Source organism: Scardinius erythrophthalmus (assembly GCF_964197995.2).
Source record: "Scardinius erythrophthalmus genome assembly, chromosome: 3".
Taxonomy (NCBI): domain Eukaryota; kingdom Metazoa; phylum Chordata; class Actinopteri; order Cypriniformes; family Leuciscidae; genus Scardinius; species Scardinius erythrophthalmus.
This window is the reverse complement of record NC_138223.1, coordinates 51,455,272-51,468,183: the sequence shown is the minus strand read 5'-3', so window position 1 is coordinate 51,468,183 and position 12,912 is coordinate 51,455,272. Positions and strand designations below refer to the sequence as shown.

Here is a 12,912-nt window from a genome sequence, read left to right as displayed (position 1 = left end):
TATTCACAAAGAATCTTATAAGAGGCTTCAAGTATAGCTCCTAACTGGCGAATTTAAGAGAAACTCCTGAAAATAATGTGTGTGTCACTCATAACTTTAGACTCTTAATGTGTTTTACTAAGAGTATTCACAATATGATCATATTATTAATGTTGACCTGGTTTAACTAACTTTTATGTGATAGCCCTATAATAGGGGTCCTGTGCCTGTCTCTGGGTTACTGGCTTAGAAAAAGATCTGCACTAAAACAGATTGTGTGTAGCCATTATAAAGGGGTAATGTTGTGGTTTTAGTGTTGTGGAACAAGGAAAAGTGAGTGTCTGTGTTGTACAGGATACAGCTTCTGTCAGGTCAGGATTTGCATAAAGGTTTAATGCAGTTTGTAGGCCTCTTATCAACTCAAAAAAGAGGAAGTGAGAGTCAAGGGTTTTAGAAAAGATGATCTTATAAAGTCCCATCAAACTCAATAAATTAATGCCAAGCATTTGTTCACTCAGCAGGAACTCGGTATCTGTGAACAATCCTGTCTGTGAAGAAATAAAAAGTTCCACTGCTTGTGAAGATCACACACGTCTTAAAGAAATGCTTTGAAAATGTGTGTAACTTTGCATGTTCTCGACTCTTTTCACTTCCTCTTTCTTTCTCCGTTTGGCTAATTCTCGTGCTCTGAAGGATGCTGCTTCATTTGCCCTGTCCATTTTAAGATGAGGTATTTTCTTATGTTACAGAAAGTATTATTTGAGTAGTTTTAATCAAAGCTAGTTTTGAAGCAGCAAGTAGGGGTAAAATGTAAAGAGCAAGATAAAGAGTTCGTCTTCAAGGCTCATCTTATGGTTATAAACCTCTGATTCACTGCATCGTTTCATCGCTGAAAAACGGTAAGGGAATTTCTCTGTTTGTAGTATGTAACATTACATTTTAAAAGTAAAATAGGAATTATCCTTGTTATCTGCATGTTTTCATACTGTATATTTAAAAAAATGCAAAGGTTAAGATGGTGCATCAATAAAATATCAGGTTGGAAGTTTCTTAGATTTTTACTGATATCTGAGATGGAAACTCTGCCAGTATTTATCAGTATTTTTATTTGTTGACTATACTGATTAAATGACATCTTCATAAAAAAAAAAAAAAATTGCTTTACTCAATTTAGACCTGTAAGAGACCTGAAAGCAACTTGCACTGATAAATATGTCAGTGCCATTGTTTTGTCTCAAGATGCACACCAGTAATGAGGTTTTTTTTCTAAGGCACGTTTATAAAATCTTCTCAAATGTCCTAATGGAACTACGGCCTAATCCTGGCATCATCAAGCCCTGTCTGTAAATCAGGCCTATATTTCACATAAAAATCTTGTTTTTAAAGACTGTTTTAATTGTTCTGTCATGAAAACTTTCTCACAATAATCTGAACTTGTTCTTGCCGAATTTCAAAAGATTCGCCTTCACAGAAGCTAAAATAAGTGGCTTTGTGATTCCTGCTCATGTCAGTCAGAATGGCTCCTCCTCTTCCTCTGATCTTCTTGCTCATGATTTCGGGTAAGTCAGACCTATTTCTGCTTTTCAACATCCTCAAGCACTACAGATGCAGTTAATTTGAATAAAAAAAAATAATTTCAGATTTTTTCAGTGAAAAAGGTTGGGAAGTGGCTGGTGATCGTGATGCTAAATTGTTCAGGATGAATTCTGTGTTTCAGGGGTTTCTGGTTATTATTGGGGTTGGAGAGTGAGTTACAGTCCTTCACACATCTGTGCACTAAAGGACTCAACAGTGATAATGAGATGCACTTATACATACCCTACTACTGGACATCAGATCATGAAAGTGTTCTGGACAAAAGGCCCAATAAAAGAGGGTGTTGAGCTTCTAGATCTGTCTAATGACCCTGAATACAGTCAGAGGCTTCAGTATCTGGGAGATAAACAGCAGAACTGCACCGTCAGACTGAGTCATGTGACACTGAAGGATTCACACATGTACTATTTCAGATTCATCACTGATGACCCTGGTGGAAAATGGACTGGTGTTCCAGGAGTGACTCTTAATGTCACAGGTGAGTTTGATGAGGTTTATCTCTTCTTCTGTGCATTATGTTGAATAATAATCAGTGTATGACAGCAGCACTAGATATAATGTGTGTGTTGTGTTCAGATCTTCAGGTGAAGTCTCCTGAGAGAGTGACAGAGGGAGATTCAGTCACTCTGAGATGTAAAAGCAGCTGCGCTCTGACTGACAGAGCAACATTCATCTGGTACAGAAACTCACAAGCATTAACTGAGAGAAGAGACAGAAACAATGAACTCCTGCTGCAGTCAGTCAGAAGAGAGGATTCAGGCAGATATAGCTGTGCTGTAGACGGACACACTCACATCTCTCCTGATGTTCAGCTCAATGTCATGTGTGAGTACAGATTCATTTAGTCTTTTAAAAAACTGGAGATTGAGTTTGAATTAGATGATTGTGTACCTTTTAGACCCTCCAAAGAACGTCTCAGTGTCCATCAGTCCATCTGGTGTAATAGTGGAGGGAGATTCAGTGACTCTGAACTGCATCAGTGACTCAAATCCTCCTGCAGAAATCAGCTGGATTAAAGCAGGAACGATTGTAGGATCTGGAAGAATCTACAACATCTCAAAGATCAGCTCTGATGACAGTGGAGAATACAAGTGCAAGTCCATCTATAAACATGAACAGAAATACTCTGATGCTTTGACTTTAAACGTCATGTGTGAGTTAATGATCATCCTCTCATTGTTCAAAAACTTCAAATTCATAGTTTTCTAATATTTGTTGTGAATTTTCATTTTTGTCCTGTTTTAGACCCACCCAGGAGCGTCTCAGTGTCCATCAGTCCATCTGGTGTAATAGTGGAGGGAGATTCAGTGACTCTGAACTGCATCAGTGACTCAAACCCTCCTGCAGAAATCAGCTGGATTAAAGGAGGAACGTTTGTAGGATCTGGAAGAATCTACAGCATCTCAAAGATCAGCTCTGATGACAGTGGAGAATACAAGTGCAAGTCCATCAATAAATATGGAGGGAAATACTCTGATAATGTGACTTTAAACGTCATGTGTGAGTTAATAATCATCTGCACATTGTCAAAAATTTCCAAACACATCATTTGGTAATAGTTATTGTGAATTTTCATTTTTGTCTGTTTTAGACCCACCGAGGAGAGTCTCAGTGTTGATAAATGGATCTGGTGTAATAATGGAGGGAGATTCAGTGACTCTGAACTGCATCAGTGACTCAAACCCTCCTGCTCTGAACTTCAGCTGGTTTAAGGAGAATGAACCCTCAACTGTTGGATCTGGACAGAGTTTCAGTGCACTACAGAGTGGACGCTTCTACTGTCAGGCTCACAATCAACTTGGGTCTCAGAGATCAGACGCTGTAACTGTCACAGTACATGGTGTGTACCATATGCACTTTTGAGTTTGCATGTTATTTGGAAAGAAAAGGGGGAGGGGGAGATCCGAAATTATAATAACAATTGAATTTTGATGAATTTTGAATTACTCTGCATGAAAAATACAATAGTACTGGAAACAAATATTTCACACAATGTAAGTCACCCATAGTCACCTTTTTCTCTGAGCGATAGTCAACAAATCCTTGATATACACTGCAAGCAGGGCCAAGTGTGGGTATCTGCAAGTTGGAGTAATGGGCGTGACAAAAGGTAGGTGTAGCCCCTCCAGTTCACACCACCCAGCTCTTAGCGGGACTCAAACCCAGGCCCATCCACATGGGAGTCGGGCGCTCTAACAAGGAGGCTAAAGACTGCAGTCTCTAGTGGCAGTGGCTAGAGTGCCTCTTGAGATCAGGGGAGTGAGGTTTACATGCACAGTTCCCACTAGCCTACATCTTTTACACTCACCCCCCTAAACCTCACTCCCATCAGGGTCACAGCACCACTGTAGCCCCTCCAGTTCGGACTGCCCGCTCTAAGCGGGATGCAAACCCAGTACCTTCCACATGGGAGCCGGGCGCTCTAACAAGATCGCAGTCTCTGGAGAAAGGTCTTCATCATTGGTCATGAAAGCTATCTGTCAGGGTGTGGGGTAGGATTAGGGGTTAATTTCTGTTGTAGCAGTTCACTTTTTGGCACGCCTCCTTTACTCCTTTTGGCACACCCATTACTGCATCCTGCAGCAATCCCTGTTTCAGCAGGGCTGCCAATTCTCAGGCATTCAGCATTAGACTCATGCAATTGCTCTCACCGCCACACACCCATTTTCTTACGCAGTAAATAAAACTTGTGGGGAAAAGAGGAGACTGACAATGCGCCAACAGGCAAGACAGAATAGGTTATTATTGATATGAAACAAAGCCTCCCCTTTCAATTTCTGTCAGTTTTATTACAAAATTCAAACAATAATTTCTGTTTACTGATCTGTCACGCCTTTAATGTGTTAATGCACCTCAGTTAAAGTGGCATGTTAACCGATCTGTCTTCCACTAGGTCATTACTAGTGTCCATTACTAGTTATAGCTCCAAATAAACATGAATGGACATCAGAAGGAATTTTGAAAGATACAATACAGCTTACTGAAATGTATCATGCCTCATGTAATTGTTGTGTTTGAGTGTTTCAACCGAAGAAAGACATGAATAAAAACATTGCTGCTGTGGGAGGGACAGAAAGCTCTTGGATTTTATCAAAAATATCTTAAGTCATGTTCCGAAGATGAACGAAGGTCTTACGAGTTTGGAACGACATGAGGGTGAGCAATTAATGACAGAATTTTTAATTTTGGGTGAACTAACCCTTTAATCTAATAATCCACACAATATACAGGAGAATCATAGGGAGAAACACAGGGCTTATATGGACAGGTAGATTGACTGAAAGAGAACAGGTTTGCAGGACTAATTAACAAACAATGAAACTAACTAGAGACCACAGGTTGGCAAAACGGGAACAGAAAGCATCAAAAACTAAACCAAATAAGCATACACTTGACATTACACCCCTATCTCGAAAGGCTCATCCCCATGCAGTAACAAATGGTCCAACTGAGGAAGGGGGCTCTGGTGGTGGATGTGGAACATGAGAGTAACGTAACCAGACAGGGTAGGCAAAACAGGCCATGGAGGAGTGGGAGGAGCAGGAGTAGCCAGGCGGGGAACCAGAGTGCAGCCAGGGCGATGTCCCAGAGTGGAGTCAAGGGAGGAGCCAGGTTGGTGGCTTGGCTGTCAACACCAGGGGAACAATGGAAGGAGATGGAGCCGATGGAGGTGGAGCTAAAGATCCGATGAGCCCATGCAACATCTATGGCTCTGGAGAACAAGGCAGAGCCGCAGCGATGAAAATTTGAGGTAGAGCCAGAGGACTGAGGTGAAGCTGGTGGAACTGAGGACCAAGACGGAGCCAGAGGGATGACGGAGCCAGTCGAGGGGTGGAGAGATGGAGCGCAGAGGCTCAGAAGTCCATTGTGCAGGCAGGACTATGTTTGACCAAGGCAGAGCCCTAGGAACAAGGAAGCCTGGTGGAGCTGTAGGGACGATGGTCTCTGGTGGAGCCGAGGGAGGAAGGAGCCAAGGTGGAACCGACAGGTTGACGGACTGAGGTGAAGTAACAGGATCAGTGGCTGGAGGCAGAGCCAGGGGATTCACTTGCCTGGGCGATGCTGAAGAACTGAGAACTCCAGGTGAATCCACACAGTGTAGTGGTGTCAAAGAAGGAGCCGAGGGACTGGTGTGAATCAGTGTGAACCCTGACTCCGTCACACCAGGGACTGGTGTGAACCAGTGGAGGCGGGACTGACAAACTAGCTGCCTTTGGAAGAGGAGGTGGAAGAGGGAGGCTGACTGGGAACTCTGGCAACACAGGATATTACAAGCTGGGCGAAACCAGTGGGGACACAGGAGACTTTGTACTAGACGAGAACAGTAAGGATGGGAGAAACAGGAGGGAAACTCAAATTACTCTAAAAAACAGTTAGCAAAGGCCAGCTGCAGATCGCCCTCAATAGCTGGAATATGGACGGGGCCTTCCTCCATTCCCTCATATTCAACTAGAATTCCCACGTAATCACACAATGCAGCCGGCTCACGTACCTTGTTAGACATTTCACGAAGCTCGGCCTCCGGGGCGATGTTTGGCTCAGTCTTTGATCCCTCTGGCTCTTTCATCGTTGCAGGCTCAGGCTCAGTCTCATTGTCTTTGGTGGGCTCTAGTATATCCTCCGTGCAGTGGGGTGATGGCTGGCTGTGCTCTGGATCTGGAGTGGGGCTGGTGTCCTCCATGGGGCAGATAGGGAAGTCCGATCCATCATTCACCAGCACCCACACGAAATCCTCTCTGGGACCATGCACAGGAAGGCTAACTCACTACCCTGACTGCTCTTGTGCCGAATGTACTACCCTGACCGTTTGCTCTGCGTTTTTTACCTCACCTTATGAAAGTGTCAAGATTTTGTGGGTGAGGTGGTTACTTTATTAACGAGTCTGCCAGTTGGCTAAAATGAATCACCAAGGAATCGCTGGTGGTCGCTGTTGGACGGTGCTACTTTACAAAATTGCTGTTTGATTTCACAACAATCATATTTTTTAGGATAATCTTGTTTTCTTTTGCTTTTGTATTGTCAATTAAACAGTATTTTGTATGAGGGGGCACCGTCTCCCCTGCCTCAGTCACAAGATCTTTGACTATGGAGATAAACATGAGTGTGTTGAAAAGCAGCCGTCCTCCTGCTGTACACTAGGTTTCATGGTTTGGTTCTGTCATTCTAGACAATGATAAAAACAACATCCTGTCGCTTGTCTTGTTGTAGGACGAAAGTTGCTCTATGCATTTGCTGGGTTCGCTTGTGGATTGGGAGGTATAGTCTTCATTTTCATCATTGTGTTCATGTAAGTTAATTCTGTCTGAAAGCACATTAGTATATCAAGCTGACTTATTTTATAAACAAAATAAACATTTTAGTTAATTATTTATTACAGAAGGAAAAAGCACAGAGTTGAACACGTCAGTCAAGAGCAGGTAAATCAGATTATCAAATTAGCATTAAACAAATGCAAACACCACCCTGTTATACTCAAAGCTTTTCTTTAATAAAAGTGTAACAAGTCATTTGCTCTCATTTTAGGATGATCTGTATGTCAACTTAACAGGCGGAGGAGTATCAGCTCATGATGGGGTTCAGTCTGAATCTGGTGCCACAAATCAAAACGATGCTCTGTATGCCTTAATTACCCTAAGCAATTTCAGTGGAGATCAGACTAAAGGAAAAGCTTCTGATTCTGAAGATTCAGATGAGATCCAGTATGCAACTGTCTTGCACCACATGAAGGAAGAGAGCGAAAGCCAGTACGACAACATCAGGACATACCAGCCTGATGCTGCCATGAGGTGAGAAACAGAATCAGGACATGTTTAGACATTAATCAGAGGCACTTTTGAGCCTCACTCAGTTTTAATTTAGCTCCTGTATTTGTAGGCAGTACTGATCTGTAAAGGTCATTGATGCCTTTATCTCTGAATATTTTGATTTCACAGATCTGATCAGATCGTGGAGGATCAATCAGTGATTTACAGCACAGTCAAATGATCAACAGATCAGTTTTGTGAATTTACAACGCTGCCGGGTTTACTTTTCTTGGGAAAGCCGATCTCCATGATAACAACTCCCTCATGTGGTGGGACTGTGGCACTGATAGTCTGATGCTGGGTTTTCATTTCTCCTGTTTAGCTTTTATTAAGAGCTGCTGGATGTTTTGACTTAATGTTTTTTTTCTTTCTCACGTATGCTCTGGTTCTCTGACCGTGATTTTGCTTGAGGCCTAAATTCTCAATCCAGTTTGTAAAAAATCCAGAAAAATCTTGTGTATAGAATTTTGATTTGTCGAATTCGTCTGTTCAAGATATTTTTTTGCAATATAATTAATGAATGTGTGTATTTAAATCTACATACCTGTTGTCTCAATCTGTCGGTCACGTGGCTTCAATTTTTCAGAATTTGTCAGAAAATCCTTTAAAAATAATTAAATCTTCATCCAATTTGTATGAAATTTGGCATGGTTTGTGTAGAGACCCTTCTGACAAAAATGTGCAAAGAGAAATTACTTGTCAAAGCCATTGGCGGAAATTATAAAAAAATTAGCCAAAGCCCACCTCTATACTCTGTGAGCACATTTATCTTAAAGGGTCATGAAACCCAACATTTTCTGATATTTTAACTGAGTTATCTGTGTTGAACATCATAGAAGACAATGTTACCATCTGTAAGTTTGAATAATAGGAGAAAAAAATTCCCAGGTTTAAATTCATCTTCATATCAACATCACAGGACATGATGTTTTCTTGTACTAAAGTACATCGATGACTCATCAGTTTCTCATAAGTATTCATGAGACTGCGCCACCTTATCCTATGAGAAGATGCCTTGCTTAATTATTCAGGACAGCACACGTTGTTTTCCTTTGACATATGCTTTAAACTGTGAGATCATATACAGCAAGTGAGAGATGCATTACTGGGTCAAAAATGAATGTTTTTTTTGTGTGTGCTTTGTAAAAGTAATGCTTTGCATAAGTTCTATTGAATGTAGAATGTGACACAAATGTGATTCATCCACATTGTGAGTGGAACCCTGTCAGTTCTGTTTATTCTTGATTTGGAATCAAGTATATTGTGCGTAATGGTAAATTGCAGCATACATTTTTGGGAAGTAGGGCCCACTTTTGTTGCATTTGTCAAAACTGTGTTGAGAACTGACTGGTTTCATAGAGACATGCAATATCTTTCCCTAGTTGACCTGACTGAATCAATAAGGATGTTATTTGTACACATCACATGGATCCTTGCAGTAGTTTGAACCAGCAAACGTATGAACACCTTAGTGGCCATTTCTCCTTACATCGTCTCGCAGTAATAATAACATCAGACGACTCATATCCGTTTACTGTCAAACTGATGACAACACATGGTCAAGCGCCTAAATTAGTTACCCAAAAAGAGTAGAAACATCGAGTTTACCTGAGATAACTGTGCAGGTGATAACTTAGAGTTTTATATTGTTATATGAAATTAATTATTTCAAACCTTTCAGGCCCATTTTTGTTATTTGAATCTATAAATATTGGTCTGCGGCGCGTGCCAGACTAAATTCTCACTAGTTAAGCTTCTGTGGTTCTGTCAAGGAAGTGAAACCTTCGTCTGTTTTTAAATGCGGACACAATGACGCATACATGCATTGAAAGAATTGTAACCTAAAAATTTACTTTATGGGGTAACATCTAAAATAATTGATGGGTAACATGCACATATTACTGATAATCAGTGTTACTAATTGCAAATTAGCTTATGCTATACTCTCGATGTGCAATAAATTTTTTGCCAAATAAAAATAATGAAATATAACTGATGTTATTCAATAATCTTATATATGTGCAATATTATAACAGCATGCCATGACTAGACACACATGTTTGTAGTGACGCAAGCCACAAAACCTCTTGGAAATGAACCAGTCACTGAAAAAATTACTCATGCGTATGTGCAACAGGAAACACCAACCTTTACCATCAGTTTGCCTTTTATTGAGATTTCACAGCTTCTATTAATAATAGATCTATAGGCCCTTGCATGTCAGCAGACTTTTATTTTAAGACTTTTGGGAGTTTTTTTTTTCCGTGTGTTTACTATGTGTCTTGAAAGTCAAGCTTATATGTATGTGTTGGAATCTTGGATTGGGAATCGAAATAAAACCTGGAAATAACCAGGACGTTTTTACGATTTTTAAAAATATAAAATATAAAATTGGTTTAAAAAAAATACATTTATTTAAACATAATATCTGTATGTCACTAATCAGAGGTAGAAAAGAGGAAATGACGCAGTTCTGGTTATAAATGAGGCTGGTGGACTTAAACCTTCCTTATTTCTCCTCAAGTGTCATTTGGTTACAGCTGATGAGGTGTCCTGCTCTACGGTACCACCAGTTTATTATCTATTTATTTTTGTTTTGTTTGTTTGATTATATTATTATATTTCTGCTCATATTGATTATGCGTGTTGTCCGTCAGTCTCATCTCGCCCTGTTGGAATGATTGTGTTGCAGGTGTTGCTATGGCGATGTCAGTCAGAATGGCTCCTCTTCCTCTGATCTTTCTCCTCGTGATTCAAGGTAAGTCTCTAATGTTTTTCAGCATGTTCTGTTCAGTGCTTTGCTGTCTCGTGTTTTCATTTGTCATTCTTTAATAAATTAGAATGTTGTTCGTTGCTCGTTGGTATTTAAAATGTTAATTTAGTTTGATTAATTATATTCAGAAAGGAATAATAATGATTTTCCTGCCATTGGAGCAGTATAAGCATGAAGTATGTCCATCTTTCCTCATTTGTCGTCTTTCCTCATTTATGTAATGCTAAAATATCATCATTAATTTTAGCATAATATCTAATTAATTTGATTCATATTTTCATTTTTAGACAGTCCTAGTATTTCACTTTCGTTGTTATGCTTCTGTATCAGATGTTAAATTCAAACCAAATATATTCTTATAAACTGCTGCTTTGTTTATTATACATTTTGTTTTTCAGGAGTTTTCAGTGATCATGATGATTGGAAAGTGAGATACAGTCCTTCACACATCTGTGCAGTAAATGACTCAACAGTGATAATGAGATGCACTTATAAATACGATGATGATTATAAAATCATGAAAGTGTTCTGGACCAAAACACTGGTAAAAGATAATGTTGAGCCTCCAGATCTGTCTGAGGACCCTGAATACAGTCAGAGGCTTCAGTATCTGGGAGATAAACAGCAGAACTGCAACATCAGACTGAGTCATGTGACACTGAAGGATTCACACATGTACTATTTCAGATTCATCACTGATAAACCTGGTGGAAAATGGATTGGCACTCCAGGAGTGACTCTTACTGTCACAGGTGACTTTGATGAGGTTCATCTCTTCTTCTGTGCATTATGTTGAATAATAATCAGTGTATGACAGCAGCACTAGATATAATGTGTGTGTTGTGTTCAGATCTTCAGGTGGAGTCTCCTGAGAGAGTGACAGAGGGAGATTCAGTCACTCTGAGATGTAAAAGCAGCTGCGCTCTGACTGACAGAGCAACATTCATCTGGTACAGAAACTCACAGCCATTAACTGAGAGAAGAGACAGAAACAATGAACTCCTGCTGCAGTCAGTCAGAAGAGAGGATTCAGGCAGATATAGCTGTGCTGTAGACGGACACACTCACATCTCTCCTGCTGTTCAGCTCAATGTCATGTGTGAGTGCAGATTCATTTGCCATTATTTGAACAAATATTTTTTTCTTTTGAATTTTATTATATCATGTTGACTAATATTATATCATGATTAGCACATCACCTGTGACACTTTATAAACATGATTCCCACATCTCTGGGTTCAGGCCAAATTCTGAGCCCGGAACACTTTCCTTGGACAGCATGAACCTTCCGGTCACTCACTTAAATCCAACATGGGAGTGACTTCGTCGCTCATCACAGTTCATGCAGTTCATCGACTGGCCACTAGAGACAGGCTCCAAAAGAGAGTCAGTCCCATAGACCCCCATGTTAAAATGCCCAACTTTACATCAGATAAAAAATATGTTTACAGCCTGGTGCAAAAAGTGGTTTTGGTGCACATTTTCGGTTATTGCGCTGCGGTTATTTGAGCTTCAAAAATGCTCTTCAGAAAACTACAAGTGACGTCACGGACACTACGTCCATTGTTTTATATAGTCTATGGTTGTAACATGACATAATATAGAGATTGGATCTGTAGGAGAAAATTGCTGCTCTCTGAGACAACATCAAAATTCAAATATCAACAATGTAACTTCAAAGTAAAACTACCTTGTGCATAATAGTTTAAGCAATTAATTTCACTTAATGAATTGAAATTTAAATACTAACATTTTCCATACATTTTTTTCAAGTGCATAAAAATGTTACAGTTTTATTAATTTATTTCGTCATCCAAAGGCCTGCCAGAATACACTGGCTTGTGTAATATATTTTTAATGCACGGCAACACCGAACATTTTCTGATTTCTGCATCCAATAAACGCTGTCAATGATAAAAAAAATAAATAAAAAATCAGATGTGAGAGCATAAGTATTCATTATTTGTCCAGGGTCTTCTTCAGGAGGGCTTTTCGCAGTTATTGTGATCGCAGTCGGATGTGCAGTTTTACTTCTTGTCTGCATCATCATGTTCAAGAGGTGAGATCTTTTGTTTAATAATACACATTGGGGTAATTACTAATAATTATAATTGTGTGTGTGTGTTTACATGATTATCTCTGCTACAGGAAGAGAAAGTGTGGTGGAGTGTCTGACGTCAAGCAGAATCAGGTCAGAACAGAGAGTTATGCATCTGTTTCTGTCTAAAAATAAGAATAATAATTAAGAATCAGTTATTTTCTGCTGTAATATAAAATATATTTATAATTGTATTGTATGTGATACCAGCATGTAACCAATGAGAAATCATTAAAAAAATGCTAAAGTGTAAAGAAACAGAAAGCTCTTCGCTCATTGTAGATGATTTATAGTTAATAGTTCAATTTTCTGAAAGGTTTTGATGTCTTTCTCCAGGTTCAACATCCTTCCAGCTCGGACAGAAACCACAATGATAACGCTCTGTATGCCAGAGTTTCACCCAGAAGAGCCAGAACAGATCGGCCGGCAGGAAACACTGAATCCACAGATTCTCAGAAGATCAAGTACGCAACTGTCCAACATAACGGGAAAAATGAAGCCAATTATGAAAATCTGAGGACGCTCCATCATGACCCTGCTGCGAGGTGAGAAACAAAATAGGTTTGAAACACATTTGCTCATTTGACTTTGAAACTTATTTTTATGTTACATAACTTACATGATCTGGTTCTCATACTGAGGACTTTGATGGACTCCTGCAG

The 12,912-nt window shown here is 39.7% G+C and overlaps 1 protein-coding gene across 1 annotated transcript; it reads left to right on the top strand.

Moving 5' to 3' along the window:
• The first annotated feature begins 650 nt into the window (after positions 1-650).
• On the top strand, positions 651-11,251 carry LOC308688264 (B-cell receptor CD22-like). The gene is made up of 13 exons (XM_081361221.1): positions 651-878; positions 1,437-1,538; positions 1,697-2,053; positions 2,152-2,400; positions 2,474-2,728; positions 2,821-3,075; positions 3,167-3,415; positions 6,784-6,862; positions 6,953-6,992; positions 7,099-7,361; positions 7,509-10,137; positions 10,551-10,904; positions 11,003-11,251. Exons 2-11 carry the CDS (start codon positions 1,484-1,486, stop codon positions 7,558-7,560), a joined length of 1,854 nt encoding a protein of 617 aa, XP_081217347.1. The 5' UTR covers positions 651-878; positions 1,437-1,483; the 3' UTR covers positions 7,561-10,137; positions 10,551-10,904; positions 11,003-11,251.
• The last annotated feature ends 1,661 nt before the right edge of the window (positions 11,252-12,912 follow it).

Coding starts and splice junctions, on each gene's coding strand:
- LOC308688264 (XM_081361221.1), top strand. CDS start 1,484: ATGTCAGTCAGAATGGCTCCTCCTCTTCCTCTGATCTTCTTGCTCATG. Junction 2,729..2,820: donor TTTGACTTTAAACGTCATGT/GTGAGTTAATGA, acceptor GTCCTGTTTTAG/ACCCACCCAGGAGCGTCTCA. Junction 6,993..7,098: donor AACACGTCAGTCAAGAGCAG/GTAAATCAGATT, acceptor CTCTCATTTTAG/GATGATCTGTATGTCAACTT.